This window comes from Peromyscus maniculatus, chromosome 5 (genome assembly GCF_049852395.1).
Source record: "Peromyscus maniculatus bairdii isolate BWxNUB_F1_BW_parent chromosome 5, HU_Pman_BW_mat_3.1, whole genome shotgun sequence".
NCBI lineage: Eukaryota > Metazoa > Chordata > Mammalia > Rodentia > Cricetidae > Peromyscus > Peromyscus maniculatus.
In genome coordinates this window covers 44,326,943-44,353,422 of record NC_134856.1, presented here as the reverse complement: position 1 = coordinate 44,353,422, position 26,480 = coordinate 44,326,943, and the positions used below count along the sequence as shown (strand labels likewise).

The window sequence follows — 26,480 nt, the reverse complement described above, 5'->3', positions numbered from 1 at the left end:
GTATTTGAATGGAAAGATTAAGTTAAACTAGATTAACTCATAGTGTGGAGGCTGATTTCAGGGACCCAAAGGCATTAAACTATTTGTTCTTATTGAAATTTTGGAAGGTAAAAAATTTGACAGTAGTGTGTTGTAATCTAATCATTACCCATCAGCCTAATTAAGTCCATTTTAAATATATTTTATAAATAAGTATAAGTTAATTTATGATGTCTGGCTTCTGTGTGTTAGAAACAAAGAAAGAATAATCTTAGTGTAAGGAGCATGGGAACAAAGTGAAGTATCTCAACAAGCCAATTGCTTTATGCAAAAAGGGTGTACCACTATCCAAACCAGGCTAGCAAGCACGCAGTGGCAGGAAATTCACTTAGCTTTTATTCTAACTCAGGTGGTGACTATGTCTTCCCTACTAGTTGAGGTCCAACCTCACAGTCTTTCTTTCTCTCTCTCTCTGTCCCCCCCCCCCCCCCCTCCGCTATAGAGTTTCTCTGTGTGTAGCCCTGGCTGTCCTGGGACAAGCTATATAGACCAGGCTGGCCTCAAAACTCACAGAGATCTTCCCGCCTTGTCTCCCGAGTGCTGGAATTAAAAGCAGCTCAATTGACTGGTTTTAAAAGAAGGATGAGGTCAGAGTGCTTTCTGTAAACAAGTTTACCAGGTTGGGAAGATTAAAAGCTTTTCGTAAAAGTGTTAAAAGGTGGGGGGAAACTGACATTTCTCCCAGGCACTAGAGATTTCGTCCTGCTGAGCCATCTTGCCAGCCCAACATTCTGGTTTTTCCACTATAGACATAGAAGAAATTTGAAAAATAGGGGCTGTAGAACACCAGAATTCAGTTTCCAGCATCCACATCCGGCAGTACACAAGCACCAGTAACTGCAGTTCTTGTGGCCTCCGTGGGCATAGGGATGCATATGGTACACATACAAACAGATAAACACATCAAATAAATGAAACTGTTTGTTTGTTTGTTCCTTCGTGTTTAGTTACTTTTATTAGGGCAAGTGTGAACATGTTCTGTAACTTCTTTCACTTGCAAGCATGAACAGTGAGGTCCTGTGTCTACATAGGCCATTCCCAAAGTCTGGTCACAATATACCACCACAGTGGGAGCAAGTCACCTTCCTTTCTGGCGGGAAGCAAAGCTTCAGTCAAAGTACCACTAGGTGGTGTCTCCTGCAGCTGCTTAACCTCCCGATCCCAGCTTTCCATTCTCAGGTTCTTCCACTGCTCTCTCTTGGAAAAGTAATCAGGATACACTGCCTTCTCAGAAGGATGCCACTAATCTAAGCACCATTCTGGAACCTTGTAGCATTCATATCTCTCATAGGAGGTACCCCCAGGAGAGTCTGGGAAAATATATGGCTGAGGATGCTGATTTTGCCAGAATTATTCTTCTGCATCCCTCAGCAGCTGTGTGGCCGTCATCATATCCTTCTCATTCTCATGTTTTTCAAACTGGGCCCTCAACAAACAAGCAAAGTACCGGAATTTGTCCCTGTGGACACACAACGACTCGAGGTGGCGCAGTGCGCCCTTATATAGCCGCAGCACCTTCCGCTGGTGGGTCAGGTAGGCCGGGGGCGCGCACAACACCATAGCGCCCGGCTCACCTTCAGCGGCCCTTTTTTTTTGTTGTTGTTGTTTTTGAGACAGGGTTTCTCCGTGTAGTTTTGGTGCCTGTCCTGGATCTCACTCTGTAGACCAGGCTGGCCTTGAACTCAGAGATCCACCTGGCTCTGCCTCCTGAGTGCTGGGATTAAAGGTGTGCGCCACCACTGCCCAGCAATAAAACTTTTTTTAAAGAAATTTAAAAATAGTGCACCCATTTGAAATCTGGTGTACCCATCATCTAGCATCCCCTAAAAATGACACTACATTTGGTTTTCTTTTAAACTAATGTTTATTGTTTACATTTATGTAAAAGTTATTTCATTTCCCAAAGAACTTTCCCTGTGTGGTTTCCATCTTCCTCGCAACAATAACTAGCCGTTGCTACACTTTTGGATCAACTGCTCCATCTTGTTGTTTACTTTTGCATCACTTTCAGCTGTACTGTAGACGGAAATTTCTCTGTCCCCCCTGGCCCTGCGGTGGGGACGAATCTCTCACCTACGGTCCCGCAGTCACTTACAAAATAATTACCAGAGGCTTATATCAATTACAAACTGTATGGCCCATGGCTTCAGCTTCTTGCTAGGTAGCTGTTCCGTCTTAAACTAACCCATTTCCATAAATCTGTATGTTGCCACGTGACCGTAGCATTACCAGTCTGCTGACATCTCGTTTGTAGATGTAACCAATCGTATTATTAAAATAAGAAACACAGAGCCAAGGTAAAAGAGAAAAGCCGAGAGGTCAGAGCTCAGAGATAAAATCTTACCTCCTGCAGTGCTCCTAGCTTCCCCGAGAGAGGGAGGTACTTCCTGTGTCCCTGTTTAAATAATCTTTCTGTTCTGCCTTCTCATTGGTTGTAAACCCAACCACATGACTGCCTCATCACTGCCTGTAAGTACCGCCCTCCAGGTCTTAAAGGCGTATGTCTCCAATACTGGCTGTATCCCTGAACACACAGAAATCTACCTAGCTCTTCTAACCACCACGCTCTCACTATGGCTCTAATAGCTCTGACCCCAGGGCAACTTTATTTATTAACATAAAATTAAAATAACATTTCAGTACAAATAAAATATCACCACACTCGTTGGTCCTTCTGTGGTGGGGCTCGCGTCTCTCCCACCTTCCTTTCTTCTTCTCTCTGTGTTCATTGTACCACCTAACCTTATTCTGCCTCAGCATTGACCAAACAGCTTTATTTATCAACCAGTCAGAGCAACACATATTCAGAGCGTACAGAAAGATATCCCACGGCACTGTACTGTCTAACAGCAAATTTTACTCCACTCTAATTAGAAATGTGGCCTCTGGAGACATTGACAGCAGATAAACTGATCTTCCATTAGTGGCTCAGCTGTTAATGAGTTCTCGCTCTCTCAGGACTGTCACAGAGTTTTACATCCCCCACCCCAAGCACACATAGTGGTTAAGCTAAGCCCCTGGACATCAGACCCAAAACATGTACGTGCAAATTGCAGCCCTTATCACTTTTGTGACTCCAGGCTTCCTAACCTCACCATTGCTTGTTCTCCTTCAGTTAAAAAACAAACAACGGCCGGGCGTTGGTGGCGCACGCCTTTAATCCCAGCACTCGGGAGGCAGAGCCAGGCGGATCTCTGTGAATTCGAGGCCAGCCTGGGCTACCAAGTGAGCTCCAGGAAAGGCGCAAAGCTACACAGAGAAACCCTGTCTCGAAAAAAACAAAAACAAAAACAAAAACAAAAAAAAAAAAAAAACGACAACCAACAAACAGAAAACCCTAAAACTAAAAAAACCAGGCTGGCCTCGAACTCACAGAGGTCAACCTGCCTCTGCCTCCAGAGTGCTGAGATTAAAGGTGTGCGCTGCTGCCGCAAAAAAAGCCATAATTTTTGTTATGTTTTTGGATTTTTTAGAATTTTAATTTCATTAAAACCATATATATATGGGGGAGCATGAATGCAGGTACTTGTGGAGGTTGAAAGAGGACCTCAGATCCTCTGGAGCAGGAGCTAGACACCCAACATAGAGGCTGGGAACTAGGGCTCTCCCCAGAATCCTTAATTTCTTTTCAAATTTATTTGTTTGTTTGTTGCTTATGTGAGGCCGGGTCTCTCAGACTAAACCCAGTCTGACCTTAAACTCACAATCTATCTTAGGTTAGCTTCAAACTAACATCAGTCCTCCTGTCTCAGCCTCCCAAGTACAGGGATTATAAGCCCAAGTTGCTGTATTCAGCTACTTTTATTTTTTGAGACAGGGTCTTGCTATATAAGAGTGACCTCAGACTCACAGTCCTCCTGCCCTGTTTTCAAAATGTCCTAGTTTTTAAATCTTTATTGGACCTCCTCTGTATTCTGATAAGCCTAGGGCATTTTTGTTTGATTGCTTTGGTTTTGGAGGAGAGAGTTCTGAAGTAGAGTCTAACTTTGTAGTTCAGCCTGGCCTCACAATTTTAGCCATCTTCTTATCTTAGCCTCCCGAGTGCTAGAAATACAGGAGTGAGCCATCATACCCAGCTCAGTAATCCTGGTTTTTAAATGTCTGTTTTTATTAATGAAAAAACCCCCATATTGATCCTCCCTGTGATGTTATGTTTGAGACCGGTTCTTTGTGTGATGACCAGGCTAGCCTGGAATTCACATTGATCCACCTGCCTTTGCCTTTTCATATTGCACCCAGCTCATATAGATCCTCTAGTTTTCTTTTTTAATTTGTTTTTACTTTTACATGTATTGTGTGATTTGCATGTGTGTCTGTGCACCACATGTGTGTAGTACTCATGGAATCCAGAAAAGGGCCTTGGATCCCCTAGAACTGCAGTCACGGTGGTTGTGGGCCACCATGTGGGTGCTGGAAATTGAACCCAGGTCCCTGAGAGGAGCAGCCAGTACTCTAAACTACTAAGCCATCTCTCCAGCCACTCCTCTTTAGCATCCAAACTTAGAAAATGCCATATAAAAAAGAGTTCTTATGTTGCTGTTGCATTACTGTGTTAGTACGCTTTCCCATTTCCACATTGTACTATTGATAGAGAAGGGATTGTTTCTCATGTACCTTTCTGGTACTTTTCTTCTTAGGAATCTGGAAGGAGTGTCAGCTCCAGTGTACTCCTTGTGCTGAAGAGACATGTTTTATTAAATATTCAGATTCTGATTTTAACTTTATTTTTGTGATGTTTGAAAACTTGAGGGGTTGGGTTTTTAGTGTTTGTTTGTTTTTTTGAAAAACAACTTCTTTTTTTTTCCTTCTAGCCTGAGAATGAAATTTCTTCAGACTGCAATCATGTAAGTATGAATTTTCATTAACTTACCATATGTGCTTTATAAATATGACAGATTTTGGGATGCCTTTTCATCTTTTTCTGGAAGCTTTATATTTTCTCTGATTCTATTAGTTTTAAAAGGATGATAAGCCTTGTTTACGGACTTTATAAATACTGTTTTGTTGTAGAAACCATAAGGTGTGGCCAATAATAATTGTATACTCATGGTCTTTCTTATTACAATTACCATATAAAAAGAATTAATGGGGCTGGAGAGATGGCTCAGAGGTTAAGAGCACTGACTGCTCTTCTGGAGGTTCTGAGTTCAATTCCCAGCAACCACAGGGTGGCTCACAACCATCTGTAGTGAGATCTAGCCTGCAGGCAGAACATTGTATGCATAATAAATAAATAAATCTTAAAAAAAAAAAAAGAGTTAATGTTCTGCTTATCAAGTCGACAGCTTTTTCATTAAAATACCTATTGTGAGCCAAACGTGGTAGTGCATGCCTTTGATCCTAGGAAACAGAGGCAGGTGGATCTCTATGAGGTAGAGGCCAGCCTGGTTTACTTAGTGAGTTCCAGAATAGCCAAGGCTGCACAGAGAAACCCTATCTCAAAAAAAATAAAAAGGGAGGATATCTACTCTGTAGTAAGTAGCACCTTTAAAGGAGACAGGTATACCAGGGTGGTAGTTAAACTCAGCAACTCCCATACACATTAAATCAATTAAAAAGCAAAGCCAAACAACTCTAAAGTAAACCATATAACGAAGGGTCAATCAGTGTTTTCAGGGAATAAAAACAGATATTCCTGGAAACAAGAGTCTGAGCACTTCTCAAGGTTGATCTGTAGAAAGCACTGTTCTGTGACTCCTCAGACAAACTCCACCACATCTGAGCATTTGGGACAGACTTTTTAGAAACAGATAGTTTCTCTAAAACTTCATCAGGGACTTTAATATTTAAGTTTTTTATTTCTTTATTTTTTGTTTAGTTATGGTTTGGTGTTTTGTTGTTTCTGGTTTTTTGAAATGTAGCCCTCACTTTGCTGGAACTCACTCTGTAGCCCAGGCTGGCCCCGAACTCATGGAGATCTGCCTGCTTCTGCCTCCTCCCGAGTGCTGGGAACTAAAGGTGTAGCCACCACCACTCAGCTAGTTTTTTTCTTGATACCACATATTTTAGAATTTTTTTAAGTTTTACTTTTAAGTATGTCTGTGTGTGGGTTTGTGCATATGGGTGCAGTGTCCATGGAGGTCAGAAAAGCATGTCAGATCCCTGGAGCTGGAGTTGGGAGCCTCAGAACATGGGTTCTGGAAACTGAACTCTAGTCTTCTGCATGAGCAGTACATAGTCTTAACCACTGAATGGTGGGTGCTGCTTTAATTATGTTTGTATATATTTTGTGCTTTTTATCTGTGAATGTAATTGACTTTTGTGTATTACTGGAAATGTAAATATGCTTTATGACTGTATAATTAGTTTTTGTCATTTATAATAATCACTGATGACAAATTTCATGGTGTTCTAACCAGAGCATTTTTGTCTTGTTTTCTTCTCTTGAACCCAGTTGTTGTGGAATTACAAGCTGAACCTCACTACTGATCCCAAATTTGAATCTGTGGCCAGAGAGGTTTGCAAGTCAACTATATCAGAGGTAGAGTGTGAAATAATTTTGTGGATATTGTGATTTAAGACAGAGTAGAACCTGTTGACCAACCTCTCATTAAGGGAATGACTCAATTGCTTTACTTTTCTTGGCATTCTCATCTGTCTTGGTTGTGATACAAGAAGGATGTTTAACTAGACTTCTTTCTGTTACTCCCCACTGAAACAGTACAAGGAAATCAGGTTCTTTCTTAGTGATTCTCAGATAAACAGTACAGCTGCTGAGGTTATCAGAATAGATTTCTCCAGAGGCCTATAGACCTTCCTAAATGATTTGGCTAAGCAGTTTGGGTTTGTTGAGCACATGTATCAGAGAATAGGCATTAGTGTTTAAAAGGCTAATAATAATCAATGTTTATATAATTATAAATTACGTATAAAGACAAAAACAATTAATAAAACTATATCTCACTGTTTTGTTTTGAAACGGGATCTCACAGTATGGCTTGGAACTCAGTATGTAGAACTCTGAAATCCATGTGCCTCTCTGAGATCCACCTGCCTCCGCTGCTGGGATTCAAGGTGTACAGCACCACAGCTGGCTATGGGAAATTTTTTTTCAATTTCTATTAGAATTCAGAAAGATGCCGGGTGGTGGTGGCGCATGCTTTTCATCATAGCACTTGGGAGACAGAGACAGGTGGATCTCTGTGAATTCGAGGCCAGCCTGGTCTCCAGAGTGAGTTCTGGGACAGCTAGGACTGTTTCACAGAGAAACCCTGTCTCGAAAAAACAAACAAAAAAAAAGATTTCAGAAAGATGGAGATTTCTAACTAATGAAGAATGAGACTCAGAAAGAAAAAAAAAAAAAAGGAAGGTTTCCCACTCTATAGTTATCTACTTAGAGTCTTGAGGCATAGTAACTTGTCATCAAACTAACATGTGAGAACTTTGTCCAGAGTGCTTGAGGAAGGCACTGTTTTCTCCAGATAAGCCCTTGCTTTGTGATCCTTGGGTTGCCATTTTGGAAGGTTGATACACCTCTCTTTTCTCGTACTAGATCTGATATGCGATTGTTTTAAAACCATGGCTCTTCATTTGTACCTTGGTGCTTAAAAACAGAGTAGAAATCATTGAAAATTTGTTTTTTAGTTTCTAGCTTTAATATTTTACATTTCAGAATCTCTTAGATAGCTATAAGACTGAGTCTCCAATCTTAAAATATGAGGAGAGGTATTTGCTTAATAATAGAAAGAATTCAAACAAAGAAATGCACTCAGGCTTGGCCAATAAATGTGTGTGTTCCAACTGTATTATAGATAGCGCTATTAGTTTTTAGTAAGTTGCTTTTTCTTTTTTGGATGCAATAAGGTATCTGTACATAGATACAAACACGTGCATACACATTTGTTTTGCCCCATTATGGGTCAGTATTAAGTATAAACTGCTTGATTGCCATATAGAAATCTAGTTTGATGCATATACATGTTCACCGGGATAATTTCCCTCCTTGAAATTTGGCTGATTTCCTTTCATTGTATTAGTAGCAGGGTCTCACTATGTACACCCCTGACTAGCCTGGAATTGCCTGTGAAAACCAGGCTGGCCTTGAATTCTGCTAGAATCAAAGGCATGCAGCATCACACCTGACCCACCCAGTAAAGGCCTTTTGCTGTGGGATAATGCTTTTGTATACTGGTTTAATAAAACGCTGATTGGCCAGCAGCCAGGCAGGACGTATAGGTAGGATAAGCAGACGGAGAATTCTGGGGAGAGAAAGGCTGAGTGAGGAGACGCCAGCCCACCATCCAGGGAGCAGCCTGTAGTGGCACACAGGTAAAGCCATGGAACACATGGCGACATGCAGATTAACAGAAATGGACTGAGTTTAAGTGTAAGAGCTAGTCTGTAGTAAGCCTGAGTTAATGGGTAAGCAGTTATAATTAATATAAGCCTCTGTGTGTTTACTTGGGTCTGAGAGGCTGTGGACCAGGCTGGACACAGGAAAACTTCTGGCTATAGCCTTTTCTTTTTTAAAGATTTAAGAAATACCTTTTTGTTTTTGTTAGTTTGGTTTGGTTTTTCAAGACAGGGTTTCTCTATAGTCCTCACTGTCCTGGTACTCACTTGTAGACCACGATGGCCTTGAACTCAGAGATTGCCTGCCTCTGCCTCCTGAGTGCTGAGACTAAAGGCATGCGTGCCACCATGTCTGGCAAATACCTTTTATATAAAGATTTATTTATTTTATGTGCATGGGGTTTGTTTTGTTTTGTTGCCTTTGTTTATGTTTTTTTTTTGTGTGTGTGTGTGTGTGTGTGTTTGCATGTGCGCATGCGTGCCCACGTGCGTGCCCATGCCCATTGCCAGTGGAAAGAAGAAGAAAGTGTTGAATCCTCTGGAACTCAGGTGTTGTGAGTCACCATTTGGGTGGTAAAAATTGAACCCATGTCCTCTGCAACAGTGCTCTTAATCATGGAGTCATCTCTCCAGCCCCTTAAGATTTATTATTGTCTTTATTGATTGATTGGTATTTTCATGACAGGGTTTCTCTGTGTAGCCTTAGCTGTCCTGGAACTCTATGTAGCCCAGGCTAGCCTTGAACTCACAGAGTTCCATCTGCCTCTATCTCCTGAGCGCTGGGATTAAAGGTATATGCCACCACTGCCCAGCTTCTTGAGATTTATTATTATTGTTATTATAATTATCATCATCGCTAAATTATATGTATTGTTTGGGTATATGTATGTGAGTGCAGGTTCCCACAGAGGCCAGAGGTGTTGCCCAGAGTTGGAGTTACAGTTAGTTGTGAGTTGCCTTATATGGGTCCTCTGAAAGAGCAGTATGTGCTCTTAACTGCTGAGCCATCTCTCCAGCCCCCAGTTTCACTTTTTATTGGCTGAATTTCTTCTCTTTGACTTTAGTTTGCTTCTTTAGCATTTGTGGTTTGAGATGACTTTGCAGAAGCATTAACCGTATCAATTTACTCTGCCCACTGGATTGTATGTTCCCTCCCTAAATTTGTCACACTAAACAATTGCCTTTTCAGACCACAGGTTTTTGGTTTTTGGTTTGTTGTTGTTGGTTTGGGTTTGGGTTTGGGTGTGTGTGTGTGTGTGTGTGTGTGTGTTTTGGTGGGTGGGGGATTGGATTTTTTTTTAATTTATTTTTTTATTTTAAACAGTAAAATATTTTCTCTGTAGAAAATAGTATAAATGATAACATTCCCCAATAAGCCATTTTAAGCCAAATGATAGCTGAATTATACATACAGGGTTTCCTGTGTAGCCCTGGCTATCCCAGAACTCACTCTGTATTCCAGGCTGGCCTTGAACTCAAGAGATATGCCTGCCTCTGCCTCCTGAATGCTATGATTAAAGGCATGTACCACTACCTCCCAGAAAGACCATAGTTCTTGAGCTTGGTTTCTGTTAAGTTCAGAAATGTATGTCTAAATCCATAATTAATTGAGATCACTTTACATTATGTCTTCTCTCCTCTCCTTTGGCTGTTAGGTTTATCCAGTGACAATAGTTTGCTGTGCAGATTGACCTTCAGATCTGCGTGTTTTCCAGACCTACTGTTTAGATTCATGTTCACTCCATTCTTGCATGGTTAAAATGACCTCTCTATTAGCTAAGGGTGTAGATGTTAACAGCTCTTTTTGTTCCATTTAGAAAAGAGTTCTATGTAAGCACTTGAATGTGAATGTATTTTCTTTCAAGACATTGAGTTATTTCCTAGAAGACACTATAATCTGGGTAGAGTTCCTTTTGTGTAGTGTTTTTTTGTTGTTTGTTTTGGTAGCAGTAGGAATTGAACTTTAGCTCTGGGTAGAGATGTGTGTCTAGAAAATAAATCGTGTTTTCTCTCTGGTTATTTCACACCACAACCAACACAGAAGACTTCTGATCAGATGTGTAGGGTTTTTCCCTGCACCAGTTAGGCACTTGCCTAGACTGGTTTCCTGTAATTTAATTCAGCTTTAACACTGCCCATCTGAGACAATGCCAGACCCCACAGTTGAGTGAGTATTCACTCTTCAGGACCCTACTGTCACCCTTTAGATACCAGTCAGAAGCCCTAGATTTTTTTTGGGGGGGGGGTAGGGGAGGTTGGACTTCTCTCCTCCCCCCTTTCCTTATGACCCTCCCTCTCTTTCAGAGACAAAGTTTGTGCAGTCAAGGCTCACTTATAACCCCAAATCATTCCTCCTCAGCTCCTAAGAGCTGTTACTATTAACATTTACCACAATACGTGGTCCTAGATGATTTAACCAGTTATTCTGACCTGTTAAAAATTGAGTTCCAGGAGCTGGAGAGATAGCTCAGAGGTTAAGAGCACTGGCTGCTCTTCCAGAGGTCCTGAGTTCAATTCCAAGCAACCACATGATGGCTCACAACCCTCTATAATGAGATCTGGTGCCCTCTCTTGACATACAGGTATACATGCAGGGAGAATGCTGTTAACCTAATAAATAAATAAATCTTTTTTAAAAAAAAATTGAGGTCCAGCTGGATATGGTGGTACATACCTTTAATCCAGCACAGAGGCAAGTGGATCTCTGAGTACCCAGCATGGTGTACATAGTAAGTTCCAGGATAGCCTGTGCTTTGTAGAGAAACTCTGTCTAAAGGGGGGAAAAAGGATTTCCACAATTCCTTTGTTTGAGTGGTGGATTGAAGAAAACACATTTACTGGCTTTCAAATGTAAATGACATTTGAAAGGATATAAGTCATTGATTCTAAATCTTCCTAAGGCTGCGACCCTCATGTTGTGCTAACCTCCAACCATAAAATTATTTTCATTGCTACTTCACAACTGCAATTTTTCTACTGTTGTGAATTATAATATAAATATCTGTGTTTTCTAATTGTTCTTAGATGACCCTGTGAAAGAATCCTTCAACACCTACCCCAAGGAGTCAGACCACAGGTTGCGAACCACTGGTAGATGGAGAGATACATAAGTCAAGGTTTAGGAGAAAAGCCTCAAGCTCCATGCCCCTTTCCTGGTGCCCCACCCTCTAGGAATCTGCATGTCTAGCTATCTAGAAACTCTTAAATCTTGTTCTTCTGGTTTTTATGGAGACTTTATTGTATATCTAATATTAAAGTGGGTGGGGAAATCAGCCAGACCTGTCAGCATTCTTCTTGGCCTCTGCAGCATTCTATGATACTGACATGACCCCATAGAATAAGAGTTCTCATGACCTACTGCCAGGGAAGGATAGTTCAGGAGTTCAGAGAACGTAATAGCCATCTTCCAGTGTTGAAAGACAGGAAGTATTAGGGCTTTTATGACCTGAATCAGGAAAGAGAAATCCCTAGTTTCTATAGCCTTACTTGGGCAAGGAAGTTATGAGGAACCATGGGTAAGAGCTAAATTCTATGTCTTTACCCCATCATGAAATAACACTCTCTTTCCTTAAAACCAATGTATTTCTTTTTTTTTTTTTTTTTTTTTTTTTTTTTTTTTTGGTTTTTCGAGACAGGGTTTCTCTGTGTAGCTTTGCGCCTTTCCTGGAGCTCACTTGGTAGCCCAGGCTGGCCTCGAACTCAGAGATCCGCCTGGCTCTGCCTCCCGAGTGCTGGGATTAAAGGCGTGCGCCACCGACGCCCGGCAAAACCAATGTATTTCTAAACATACTCTTTTGTTTTGTTTTTTGAGACAGTGTTTCTCTGTGTAGTTTTGGTGCCTGTCCTGGATCTCAACTCTGTAGACCAGGCTGGCCTCAAACTCACAGAGTTCCACCTGGCTCTGCCTCCTGAGTGCTGGGATTAAAGGCGTGCGCCACCACCGGCACCTCCTTTTTGTCTCCTATGTAAAGAGCTTTTAATGTCTGAACTCAGGAGGCAGAAGCAGGTGGATCTCTGAGTTGAAAGCTGGCCTGCTACAGAGAGAGAGTCCCAGGCTAGCCAGGACTGCATAGTGAGATATTATCTCCAGCAACAACAATAACAAAATACCATTGAATACAGGAATACAGTGATGGTTTGAATGTGGTTTCTTGATTTTTATATGTGTAAAGTAGCTACTTTTTTTTTTTTTTTTAACAGATTAAAGAATGTGCTGAAGAACCAGTTGGTAAAGGTTACATGGTTTCCTGTTTGGTGGATCACCGAGGCAACATAACTGAGTATCAGTGTCACCAATACATTACCAAAATGACAGCTATCATTTTCAGTGACTACCGTTTGATTTGTGGCTTCATGGATGACTGCAAAAATGATATCAACATTTTGAAATGTGGCAGTATTCGTCTTGGTGAAAAGGTATCTACTACATTTACTTCTCCAATGAACCTATGAACTTGGTAAACAAAAACTATTGTGTAACTTACATGGGAAAAAAGTAGGACTTGAGGTGATCTGAACGTTCAAATTAAAACAAACTTGTACAGACACTTCCTATGATCCAAGACTGATTGACTTAGGACATTTTGTAGGTTTGCAACAAAATATTTCAGCATTTATGTTAGCTACTTTTCATGTTGCTGTAACAAAATACCTAACAGAAGCAACTTAAGGAAAGAAGGATGGGTTTATTTGGACTTCCTGAGCAGACCCAATATAGTGAGATCCTGAGCTGATTGGTCATATGCCACCCACTGTTTGGAAACAGAGACAATACCCTTCCTCTGCTTTCTCCTTTGTTTTCAGTTCAGGACCTCTGCACCTTTTTCAAAGTAGTCTCCTTTGACTGCTTTGAATGAAACAACTCTGGAAATATTCACAGACACGCCCAGAGGTTTATCCCTAAGTGACTCTACAGCACAAAGTCAAGTTACCAGTTAGGATTCACCATCACATAGCCTGTAGGGGTGGCGCACGCCTTCAATCCCAGCACTCGGAAGCCAGAGGCAGGTGGATCTCTGCGAGTTTGAGGCCAGCCTGGTCTACAAAGTGAGATCCAGGACAGCCAGGACTACACAGAGAAACTGTATTAAGCTGCCCCACCCCCCAAAAAAGATTGATCATCACTGTATTCATTGTATTGTTTCCTGAAGTAGAAAAATTAAGACAGGTGAAGCTACTTCTCACAAGTCAGAAGAAGAAAAATAAACTGATTTTTCTTAGTTAATAAACTTATTATAATAAAGACAGAAAAGAAATAACTATCATCTAGTTTCTTCTTCCTTAGTACAACTGATCTTAGTTTGAAATTATTAGTCCAATGGTTCTCAACCTTCCTAATGCTGTGACCCTTTAATACAGTTCCTCGTGTTATGATGACCTCCAATCATAGTTATTTTCATTGCTACTTCATAACTGTGATTTTGCTACTGTTAATCGTAATGTAAATATCTGATAGGTTGAGAACCGATGTATTAGTCTGTAAACAGGATGTCACAATGGACATTTGGTTCTGGACTTGTTTGTTCAGCAAAAATGAAAGAAATAAGGAATGCAATGGGAGAGATACTCAAAGACATGGCATCATTTCTTATTGCTGTTTCTCATGAATTTGATTAGGACCTAAGATGGAGAAGAAAACACATTGTTTCTTTGTCCTCTTTGCTTATGATTTACAGACATCTTTGACAAATGGACCATTTGTGTTAGGACCCTGTAGCTGAAATGAAGGATTTAATGTTGAGTATTGTCTGCCTGTCAGCAAATCCTGGTGTTTCTTCACATCAGCACAGGTCCTGTTCCCGCTGTCAGGGTCTCTAAGTTGACCAGTGACAAAATTCCTGTTAACACTAAGTCAGCCTTAAAAGCATTGTAATCTTGATAAGAAGCTTTCAGATAACTAAGGAAAGGCTTGTTTTAAGAAAGAATGCATTTGTCTTTCCTAACAGACTAGAAATGGCACAAATATATTTGAGACACCCTGATAATTTTAGGAAGCTAAAATTATCAGATGGGGATTACATCTGACTCAAAACCTCATTCATTATAGAATCTCCACACTAGTGCTCCTGACATACTTTTCAGGAATCTTGATAATTTTTTACATTGTGTTCAGTGATCATACAATATAGTTCCCCTTTATGATAATTTTGCCTATTGCCTGTCTGAGCAAGTGCTGGTTAGTTTCCTCATCTGTCTGAATTACCAGTACGAAACCTGCTTTCATGCTGGTCAGTGGTGGTGTACTTGGGGGAGGAAGAGACAAGGGGATCTCTGTGAGTTCAAGGTTAGCCTGGTCTACAGAGCAAGTTCCAGGACAGCCAAGGCTGTTGTTACTGTCTCAAGAAACGAACAAACAAAGCGGGCAGTGGTGGCGCACGCCATTAATCCTAGCACTCGGGAGGCAGAGGCAGGCGGATCTCTGTGACTTCGAGGTCAGCCTCATCTACAGAGCAAGATCCAGGAAAGGCACCAAAACTACACAGAGAAACCCTGTCTCGAAAAACAAAACAAAACAAAAAAAACCCACCAACCAAAAACCTGCTTTCAGCTGCATGTTTCTAAGTCTGCAGTGGCTAGAACTGAAGGCCAAGACAAATTGTTTATTCGGTTCTAATAAAATAACAAATGCTTCCTTGAGCCTTCCAGGTGTAGTACACTTGTATCATTTTATCTTTTTGTTATTTTGGCTTGTTTGTTTGTAGACAAACAAATATGTATGTATGTAGCCTAGGCTAGTTTCCCAAATGCTAGTAGGAACCAACACACCCAATTCATTTTTATCTTTTGATATAGCTACCAATTAAATGAAATTTCTGTTCATACCAGATCCATCTTCTCATGCCAAGTTTATGCTTAAGGGGCAGTGATACAGGCTCAGCCTACCTCATAGAAAAAACACGTTCCTTCCTGTGTAATTTCCTGTAGGGCCACAGGCATGTTTAATCCTCTAGGGCCAAACTTCCAATTTGCTGCCACTGAAACTGACCTCTAAGGATCAGAGAAGAAAGGATTCATGGCTAATCTGTCCTCACCATTCCTCCGTATATGTATGTAAAATAATATCATGATTTCAACTTTAGTGATTTTTTTTCTCAAAATAAATTTTAGAACAAAGAAGATATATTATCAAAACCTTTTGAATTTTCTAAGTAAATGTCAGAATGAAAGGGCAGGTTTCCAGAGGTGAGAGTGTAAATGACTCACCTCTGGAGGGAAATGGCGTGTGGCTGACGAGACTGACTGCTCGGGGTGGACCTGTGCTGCATGCAGTGCCACTGCTGCACGTTGTTAATGTCTCATTTCAGTGTTTGCTGCTGTTAATCAGTCTTTCCTTCAGTCCACTGAAGTAGTCACAGGGACCATCAGAAACTTCAAACTGGAGAATGGTTTATACCAAGGAAAGTGCAGCTCTTCCTTACTGTCTGAGATTAGTGTTGGTGGTGGTTGAAGGACAGGAATGAGGAGAAGAAAAAAAATATCCACCAGACTTCTAAGTGCTTACCAAGACAGTGAATATTTTCAGATAGACTTTTTTCTTATATATGATTATATAAGAAAATATTATATAATTAATAAAATTTTATTGGAATTTAAAAGCATTCTCTGCTTTTGCAGAGGAACAAAATTCTCTGGACTTCAGGACTGGAGAGAGCACTTTGGTTAAGAGCTCTTGCTGCTCTTGCAGAAGAGCAGAATTCAATTCCCAGCACCTGTGTTAGGCAGTTCTCAAGCACCTGTAACTCCAGCTCCAGGGGATCTGATGCCTTCTTCTGGCCTCCACAGGACCCCATACACATGTGCAAATACAATGCACACATATAAATAAAGCTTTAAAAATCTAAAGAATAATTCCCAAGAATCCTATTTTCCGTTTGTAACATTGTGTGTGTGTGTGTGTAAGAGAGATGGCCAGGAGGCTTTGGATCTCCTGGAGCTGGAGTTCTGAGCAGTTGTGAGTCATCAACATAAGTGGTAGGAAATGAACCCAGATTGTCAGATTGTCTGCTGGACCAGAATGTGCTTCTTAACTGCTGAGCCTTCTCTCCAGTCTCTGTGCGTGCGCGCGCGCGCGCACGCGCGCACACACACACACACACACACACACACTTGTTTTTTTTTTTAATAGAACAAATGTTTATTTGATCCCTATATGGTAAAAGTTTTCAAATATCCTTGCTATTTTAGGATGCACATTCACAAGGTGAGGTGGTGTCATGTCTGGAAAAGGGCCTGGTGAAAGAAGCAGAAGAAAAAGAGCCCAAGATTCAAGTCTCTGAACTCTGCAAGAAAGCCATTCTCCGGGTGGCTGAGCTGTCCTCGGATGACTTTCATTTAGACCGGCATTTGTATTTTGCTTGCCGCGATGATCGGGAGCGCTTTTGTGAAAATGTGAGTCACTATGAAGCTGTTTTTCCTTTCTTTTTTTAAATATCTGTAGTACTGTATTCCAGAATGAAATACATCATCACAAACGGGCACAAATAGGAAAGCCACTGAAACAGAAGATAGAATTGGTCCCAAGGTACAAAAATAGTATTGGATGCTCAGTTTTGAAGATGTAACATCTAATAAGTTTGTTTCTGACAGTTTGAACACATTTTTTCTACTTTCTCTCACCTTTTAATTTGAGGATTTTTTTGTTTGTTTTTCGGAGTTTTTTGTTGTTGTTTTTGTTTTGTTTTTTAAAGACGGGGTCTCTCTACGTAGCCCTGGCTATTCTGGAAGTCACTATGTAGCCGAGGCTGGTATCAAACTCACAAAGATCCATCTGCCTCTACCTTCCATCTCTGCCTTCCGAGTGCTAGGATTAAAGGCATGGGATACTGTGCTGGACACAATTTCAGTTCTTGAAAACCTATTTTATCTGCAGTGAGTTGGTGGTGAGTGCCTTTATTCCCAGCGCTCAGGAGGCAGAGGCAGGTGCATCTTCTCTCTGAGTTGAGGCCAACTTGGTTCATAGGATGAGTTCCAGGACAGCCAGGGCTATGTAGAGAGATTCTATCTCAAAAAATCAAAAAGAAAAAGGAAAATCTATCTTATCTATAAGCATCTTTGCTCACCAGAAAGTCCTATTCATGTCTGATAGCTAAACCTCTAGTACATTACATTTTTATGTGGTTTTGATTAAGGTCATTAAAATAGATGGTGGCCAGGGACAGGTGGATCTTACGAGTTCGAGGCCAGCCTGGTCTATAGTGTTTCAGAATAGCTAGAGCTTCACAGAGAAATAATGTCTAAAAACAAACAAAAAGCTACCTAACTTTAAAACCTTATTCTTGGATAGAGTCTGCTGATTGGTGAGATACCTTTCAGTCCCTATCTACATTTCCTTCCTGCTTTCCTTCCTTTTTTTCTTTCCTTTGCTGCTGCTGCTGTGCACGCACGCGCTGAGGATTGAATGCAGTCCCATATACATGCTAGACCCCTAAAGCTTTGTACATATTTCACTGATCTCTTTTCTGACTCAAAGAAAAGGACTGAGTGACCTGTATGCCCTCCCTTTCTGCCTGCCATTTTGAATTTTTAGTTTAAACTGTCAGAGTCACCTATTATAAAGTCTTACTGACTCAGGTATCGAATTGTAAGAGACTCACTTGAGTTTTCTATTAACGTGTCTTAAAGGGTCTGTATAAGACTGGGTATATCATAACTACTTAGCTAATAGTAATAATGTGTATGTTTTATCTTACAGACACAAGCTGGTGAAGGAAGAGTGTATAAATGTCTTTTTAACCATAAATTTGAGGAATCCATGAGTGAAAAGGTACCACTTTGAAGGGAACTATTGTTCATAAAACTTCAACAAACTCTTTATTGTTTTATTTTTGGTTTGGGTTTGGAACATAGTCTCATACCTCAGACTGTCCTCAAACTCAGTATGGATCCAAGGGTAACATGGAAGTCCTGATCCTCTTTCTTTTACCTCCCAAGTACTGAGATTAGCATGTGCTGCCACTCCTGGCTTTCATAGCACACTCTCTTACACAGTTGTCTTGTAGTCTTTCCAAGGGGTTGATTTCAAAACACCACCCACACACTCAGATACCAAGTATCAAAAATGGTATAGTGTGTGCATAATAACCTATGCACAGTCTCCTGTGAACTTTAAGTGTCTTTAACTTTAGATTGCTTAAAATACCTCACATGCCAGATGGTAGTGGTGCACACCTTTAATCCCAGCACTTGGTAGGCAGAGGCAGGTGGATCTCTGTGAGTTCGAGGCCAGCCTGGGCTACAGAGTGAGTTCCAGGACAGCCAGGACTACACAGATGGACCCTGTCTTGAGAAACCAAAATATGTGTGTATGTATAATATATGTACATACATATCTCACCCAGTGTGGATGAGGTGTTGCTACAATTATAGTTGCTACACTATATTGTTTAAGGGATAATGACTAGAAGAGCATCTATATATAATTAATACACATTACTGTTTTTCCAAAATAATTCAAATCTATGTATCCACAGAAATGACTTTACCAAGGTATGAATGACTACTGATAAAGCATATATTCCAGAGTTGAGACACTTTTGTTTAAGTACATGAAGTATATTTGGGCACCTGATGTGGTGGTACATGCCTGTGATAACCTTCACTTAGAAGGCTAAGGCAGAAGGATTTGAAGTTTGAGGCCAGTCTGGGTACATAGTGATACTCCATCTTAAAAAGCAATTAAAGACTGGCGAGATTGCTCAGAGGATAAAGGCACTTGCCACCAAGCCAGATGACCTGAGTTCATCTGGGAACCCACGTGAGTGAAGGAGAAACTCAGCCTTTGCAGGTTGTCCTCTGACCTCCACAGACATGTTGTAGTGCACCCATCCACCACCTACACACACGCACATATAAAGTAAATACATTAAAATAAATAACAAAATATATTTGTCTTAAACTAAGAAAATGAAGCTCCAATTGTGATGCTTATATAGTGAGCAGTCATTTGAGAGTAAAATTGGAGAAATTTTTAAATCAGAACTACATTAATGCCAGCTCTGCATACTCAGGTAGTATAGGCTAACCACACCAATGTCCTTCACAGGTAGCCATTTGTTTAATTTTTTAGTATTATCTCCTTAAATGTTCTTCTTACCATTAGTCCTGTCACTAAATGGACACAAGAATCTTTTTTTTTTTTTTTTTTTTAAGATTTATTTATTGTGTATAGTGTTCTGCGTGCATGTATGCCTGCTGCCAGAAGAGGGCACCAGATCTCATTATAGATGGTTGTGAGCCACCATGTTTGGGAATTGAACCCAGGTCCCCTGGAAAGAGCTGCCAGTGCTCTTAACCTCTGAGTCATCTCTTCAGCCCTACAAGAATCTTTTTAACACTTTGAAAACTAATTTTGCAATTCTATCTTTTGCTTTCTTATACAGCTCAAGTATTTACTGTCTTCAGAATATATAGAAAGTTCTATTTAACAGAACACCCAAATATAATATCAGCTGACACTTCAGCTCTTGTGAAATTTATACCAGGAGTATGGTTGGAGAGGAGAGTTTAGTGTATTAGGACCCACCAAACATCTATGTGCTGCCCTTCTAGCAACAATTAACTAAGAGTTCACCATCAGATTCCAGAGTGTCCCATTGATTTACTCCTAATTCTTTTCATAGTATTATTTTTTGTGTATGAATGTTTGGCCTGTGTTTATGTATATGCACCATGTGCATGCTGGCAGAAGTCAGAAGAGGGCTTCAGAATCCCTGGTACTGGAGTTAGGGAATGCTGTGAACTACCATGTAGGTGCTGGGAATGGAATGTGGGTCCTCTAGAAGAGATAAAAGTGCTCTTAACTGCTGGATCATATCTCCAGGCCCTAGAGCCAGATTTTAAACAAAATTACAGATAGGCATTTTGGTTAAAATGCAACTGTTGACATGCATGGTTCTGTGTTTCTGCTTATTAGATAGCTGAGCCACATTAAGTGATCTCATTCATCTTACACTCTTTCCTCAGTGTAGAGAAGCACTAACTACACGCCAGAAGCTCATTGCCCAGGATTATAAAGTCAGTTATTCATTGGCCAAATCCTGTAAGAGTGACTTGAAGAAATACCGATGCAATGTAGAAAACCTTCCTCGGTCCCGGGAAGCCAGGCTTTCCTACCTTCTGATGTGTCTGGAGTCAGCTGTGCACAGAGGTGATTCTTCATTTCCTTTACCCTCTCATTCCTTTCCCAGTTCCCATCCTAAGCTTTCTGTACCTGCAATTAGTAGTTCCCTTCTGTGTTTTTTTCATACCTTTTAATTTGTAGAATGGCTACTGAAGCATTCTTTAGAAGAGTGAGATAACATGTTACATGAGTTTTAGGTCAAAGTGATTTGACTTCAAATTATGGCTCTATTACTAAACTAACTGGCTGGGTAACTTATGTGGGGGGAGTTGTTGGGGGCAGGTGTTGCTTTTTTCAGTTTTCTCTGATCACATTTATAGCTCAAAGACATGGGGGAGCTGTTGTAAATATTTGAAGGATAGTTTTTTCACAAACTTCAGCTGTTTAGGGCAATAGGGATTCTTCTCTGGGTTTCTTTACTGCCCCTAATAGTTTTCTTATTGATAAGACATCTGGGACTGTGCTATGTAACATGAATGAAGCCATGAGTTCAACCCTCCACATCAAAAACAGAAAGAAAAAAAGGGCTTTCTTTGGCAAAACATTTGCCTTATTAGTTCATAAGTTCTGTAATGTACAACCCTGCAGGATAAACCTGGGTCTGGAGACTGTTTGCTTTATGCTGCTGAAGCTTTTGCCAAGGTCTAAGCATTTCAATGTAGATATTAATTCCATCCAGAAAGGTTATGACTTAATTCTTTTCCAGACAGAAAAGTGTGCTTTAGTTTATAGAGATTACAGGTCCTCAAGCTCACTTTTCATAACTGTGTGACTTACCCCTAATAGGTCGACAAGTGAGCAGTGAGTGCCAAGGGGAGATGTTAGATTACCGACGCATGCTGATGGAAGATTTCTCTCTGAGTCCTGAGATCATCCTGAGCTGCCGAGGGGAGATTGAACACCACTGTTCTGGGTTACATCGGAAAGGGCGAACCCTCCACTGTCTGATGAAAGTAGTTCGGGGTGAAAAGGGGAACCTTGGAATGAACTGCCAGCAGGCGGTAAGGGAAAATGTTTCTACTGCCACCTTGTTAATGTTACTATTGTTGTGATGAAACACCGTAACCAAAAGCAACTTGGGGAGAAAAGGGTTAATTTTAAATACTTACTCTTTCACATCATAGTTCATCATTGAACGAAGCCAAGGCAGGAACTCAAACAGGGCAGGATCCTGGAGCAAGAGTTAATGCAGAGGCCATGGAGGGATGCTGCTGACTGACTTGCCCCTTGTGGCTTGCTCAGCCTACCTTTTTATAGATCCCAGGACCACCTCCCTAGAGGTGGCACCACCCACAATGGCCTGGCCCTCCCCCATCAATCACTAATTAAGAAAATGCCCTACAGGTTTGCATACAGCTTGATGTTATAGAGACATTTTCTCAGCTGAGAATCCTTCTCTCAAATGACTCGACCATGTGTCAAGTTGATATAAAACTAGCCAGAACAGCTGTCACATTTTATCAGCCAAGGAACTTTTACCTAACAGGCAGTGTCTCTAGATTACTTCTGACATCACAGAGAACATCAGATACTAACGATAGACAAAAATATTGTTCCTATGGGCAGGTTTTAATAAGGATGTAGAAGTTGCTACACAACAAAGCTTGAATTCATAATCAATAAAAAACAGCTCTGGAGTTGGGCAAAGACAATGCATTATTTTTCTGTTTCTAAAGAACTTGCCAAATTGGATTACTAAATGCAGAATAAAGGCAAATCAGTTTCTGCAAAATCAAGCAGAAGAGAACTCGCCTGTCTCAACAGGTTTGATTGAGTTGAAATTGAGAGCTGACATGAATGGAAAATTTCTGGCAGTTTCTTTTTTCACAGATGTGTCACAAGGCTGAATCATTTTCAGAATCATACTGTCTTTATTCATTAACCAGGGCAACTATGAATAGAAAGGTCTTTTGTAGCATGAATCTTAAAGAGTCTTTATTAATAAAAACAAACCTGGGGCAGGTATTGGGTTGAACACTGGAAGATCAGAGAGACAGAACAAACCACAGTTAACCTCACCTGGCCAACTTCTCAGCTGGTCTTGTTTCCTCAGACTGGAAGCTTCTGTGTCCTCATATCTGAATGGTTCTCAGCTGAACTGTGCTGCTCAAACTGTGCGCCACCACTGCCCAGCCACTTGAGTTTTATAACCTAAGTGTCACTTTAGAAAACCACAGTTCAGGACTAGAGAGATGACTCAGCAGTTAAGAGCACTGGCTGCTCTTCCCGTGGACCCGAGTTCAATTCTGTGCACCCACATGGCAGCTCACAACTATCTGTAACTCCCAAGATCTGACACCTGCACACAGACGTACAGGCAAAACACCAATGCACACAAAAATAAGTAAGTTATTTTTTAAAAAAGAAAGAAAACCACAACTTGTTCTATACTCTGTTTTTGGTATTTTTGTTAAAAACTAAATATTACCTTTATTTTATAGCTAATCATGTAAAAATGAGAATTTCAGTTTGCAACAAAATTTGATAGTCTGAAACACAAGCTTATATAAGCTTTGGATATGGAGTAAAATTTCACCTTAGCTTCTGTTAACCCTGACCCACAGTAGATAGTATCGCAGTTCTATTATGCATCTTATGGTGGGTGAAAGGACAACTGTAGCCTCTTCTCTAAAATAGCAAATCAGGGTTGGGGATTTAGCTCAGTGGCAGCAAGTGCAAGGCCCTGGGTTCGGTCCTCACCTTTGGAAAAAAAAAAAAAGAAAAGAAAAGAATAAAATAGCAAATCAGCTAGAAGGAAGGCTTCTGGAGCCTGCCGTGGACTGCATTGTTGAAGACAGTTCCTCTGGAGTCCTCTTTGATGGCAGTTGCCCTCGGTGCCCTCCATGCCGATGAATATGCTGCTGCTGCTGCTGCTGCTGCAGTCCAGGATGAATCAGGAGACAGCTCTGCTGCATTTGCTTTTCATCCTTAATTTCATCTAGAAAGGTTGTGGAAGGAGGATAGGGAAAAAAATCTATCTCTGCTCAGCCCGCACCTGTTGAAAAGTGTTTAGGAAAAGAAAATAGACTGGACTCAACTTTATTTTAAGGACATAGTTCACTCCCCAGGCTTTCTGAAAGTTAGCTTGTTGAAAGAACTAGTGACTCAGCTTCAAAGATAAGTAAGTACCACCCACATCACCCTTTGTGCCCAGAAAAATTACTTTCCAAACCCAGAAAATAGCCACAAGTAGTGAACTATGTGGTTTTGACTTCATTAAGACTAGCTTAGGAAAGAAACACTTCATTTTTATTGTTTAGATTTTTTTTTTTTTTTTTTTTGTTTTTCGAGACAGGGTTTCCTCTGCGTAGCTTTGCGCCTTTCCTGGAACTCACTTGGTAGCCCAGGCTGGCCTCGAACTCACAGAGATCCACCTGTGTCTGCCTCCCGAGTGCTGGGATTAAAGGCGTGCGCCACCACCGCCCGGCTGTTTAGATTTTTTTTTAGCCTTTTTTTTTTTTTTCCCCCACAAAAACTAAAGGCATTTCTCCAAGGGGAGAGAGTCTTTCTTAGTTTTCTATATTATCCATCCTTAAACTGAGTGCTTTAAAGCAATTTGGGTGGATTTCTTTTCACTTTAAAAGTTTTATTCCGCCGGGCGGTGGTGGCGCACGCCTTTAATCCCAGCACTCGGGAGGCAGAGCCAGGTGGATCTCTGTGAGTTCGAGGCCAGCCTGGGCTACCAAGTGAGTTCCAGGAAAGGCGCAAAGCTACACAGAGAAACCCTGTCTCGAAAAACCAAAAAAAAAAAAAAAAAAAAAAAAAGTTTTATTCCTTGACACAGCAAATTTCAATACCTGTAATTGACTATTAATTTTTTTCACCTCTGCTTGATTAATTTAATGATCTGCTAACAGTCATCAGCACGTACTGAGCTGTAAAGCATGTGAATAACTATTATCTTAGTGTATGCTTCTCCAAATTTACCATGATCACCAACTATTAAGTTGTCTTGAGTTACGACTAATAGAGTTCAGCCCATGCTTTCTCACACCAGGGAAGACTATAGCACAGTCTACTCCCCAGGCAAATTCTCTCTGAAGCTTTTTTTTTTACCTCTAGGGGCCAGAATATATGTACAATCATAACGTCAGTTTATATTGTTTTGGTTTCGGTTTTGCTTATTTTGAGGCAGGATCTCGCTATGTAGTCCTGGCTGTCCTAGAACTTGCTATGTTCACCAGTCTAGTTTTGAACTCAAAGAGGTCCTCCTGCCTCTGCCTCCCAAGGCCTGGGTTTAAAGGCGTTCATCACTGCATGTATCTCAGTTTGTATTTTTTTTGTTGTTGTTGTGTGTTTGTTTGTTTGGAGGGAGGTTTGGTTTTTTTGTTTTTTTTTTTCAAAAACAGGGTTTCTCTGTGTATCCCTTGCTGTCCTGGAACTAGCTCTGTACCCAGGCTGGCCTCGAACTCAGAGATCCACCTGCCTCTGCCTCCCAAGTGCTGGAATTAAATGCATGTACCACCACCGCCCAGCCAGAAAGTATACTGATTCTTGTTTTTTTCTTTCTTTTTTTCTTAAAGATTTATTTATTTTATGTCCATGAGTGCTCTATCTGCATATATGCCTTTATGCCAGAAGAGGGCATCAAATCTCACTATAAATGGTTATGAGCCACCATGTGGGTGCTGGGAATTGAAGTCAGGACCTCTAGAAGAGTAGTGCTCTTAACCTCAGCCATCTCTCCAGCCCCAAACTGTCCAATTCTTAAGTGGGGAAAAAAGAAATTAAACCAGTAAGGGTTGTAATTTTCTGTTTTTTCTTTCTCTTATTTAAGATTTTCACTTCCATATGCCACCCATCTGTAGTAATGATGATCTTCTGTCTGTAAAATGCTTTGCAGTTTACCTTATCTTTTTCATAGAGCATTAATTTTTGTGTGACTATGTGTTTGTTTGTTTGTTTGTTTGTTTGTTTGTTTGTTTGTTTGTTTGTGGATAGGATTTTACTGTGTATCCCTGGATATGCTGGAATTCTAAACCAAGCTGACCTTGAGCTCAACAGAGGTCTATGTGTCTCTGCATCCTGAGTGCTACGGTTAAAGATGTGCATCACCACACTTGGCCATTTCTTAAAATCTGCAGTTAAGGCCCAAGTGGTGGTGGTGGTGTACACATTTAACCCCAGCACTCAGGAGGCAGAGGATGGTGGATCTCTGAGTTTAAGGCCAGCCTGGTCTAAAGAGCAAGTCACAATATGATCAGAACTACACAGAGAAACCCTGTCTTAAAAAGACAACAACAAAAAATCTTCAGTTAAAAGAACTAAAATTTGTGGGGCTGAAGAGATGGCTCTGGGATTAAGAGCATATGCTGTTCTTCCAGAGAATCTGAGTTCACTTCCCAGCACCCACGTTATGCCTTAAAACATCTGTAACTTTAGTCCCAGGGTATCTGACCCTCTCTTCTGGCCTTCACAGGCGCTGTATGTGCATGGATCATGCAGACATACATGGAGGCAAAACATTCATAGTCATATGAAAAAAATAGAGTGCAAAAACTTAGAGGCAGATGAACTTGTGCAGTTCTCAAGGCTAGTGTTCCACAGGAACAGAACCATTACTTAAACCTGGGTCTTCTAGTCCAGGTTACTCAGTGCTCCACTCTGGAAAGAAAGGATGGGCCGAGCAAAGTAGATGAGAAGGAATGTATCCTCAGTTTCAGATGCTTTACAACAGCCATTTGCCAGTGTTAAGGTATAAATGTAGTTGGCAAAAAGTAAGCAATTGTAACAATTCTTGTTTTCTTTTTTTTTTTTTAATTTATTTAACTTTATTTTATGTACACTGGTGTGAAGGTGTCAGATCTCTTGGAACTGTAGTTACAGACAGTTGTGAGCCGCCATGTGGGTGCTGGGAATTGAACTCAGGTCCTCTGGAAGAACAGCCAGTGTTCCTAACCACTGAACCATCTCTCCAGCCCTTGTTTCCTTTTCTTATTTTTGTTTTGTTTGTTGTTTTTGTTTTTGTTTTTTGTTTGTTGTCTGTCTGTTTTTCGAGACAGGGTTTCTCTGTGTAGCCCTAACTGTCCTG

General features: G+C 40.8%; 1 protein-coding gene and 1 pseudogene across 1 annotated transcript in view; one reads left to right on the top strand and one right to left on the bottom strand.

The window, feature by feature from the left end:
* Glg1 (golgi glycoprotein 1) overlaps positions 1–26,480 on the top strand; it is a 106,633-nt gene that overhangs the window by 45,542 nt on the left and 34,611 nt on the right. Inside the window, exons 2-8 of the mRNA XM_006974092.4 lie at positions 4,851–4,883; positions 6,434–6,520; positions 12,532–12,747; positions 16,516–16,719; positions 18,023–18,094; positions 20,293–20,476; positions 21,236–21,450. Of these exons, the coding sequence (XP_006974154.1) occupies positions 4,851–4,883; positions 6,434–6,520; positions 12,532–12,747; positions 16,516–16,719; positions 18,023–18,094; positions 20,293–20,476; positions 21,236–21,450 (1,011 nt within the window). The remainder of the gene's footprint in view (positions 1–4,850; positions 4,884–6,433; positions 6,521–12,531; positions 12,748–16,515; positions 16,720–18,022; positions 18,095–20,292; positions 20,477–21,235; positions 21,451–26,480) is intronic.
* Positions 1,063–1,618, bottom strand: LOC102919554 (NADH dehydrogenase [ubiquinone] 1 beta subcomplex subunit 9 pseudogene; annotated as a pseudogene).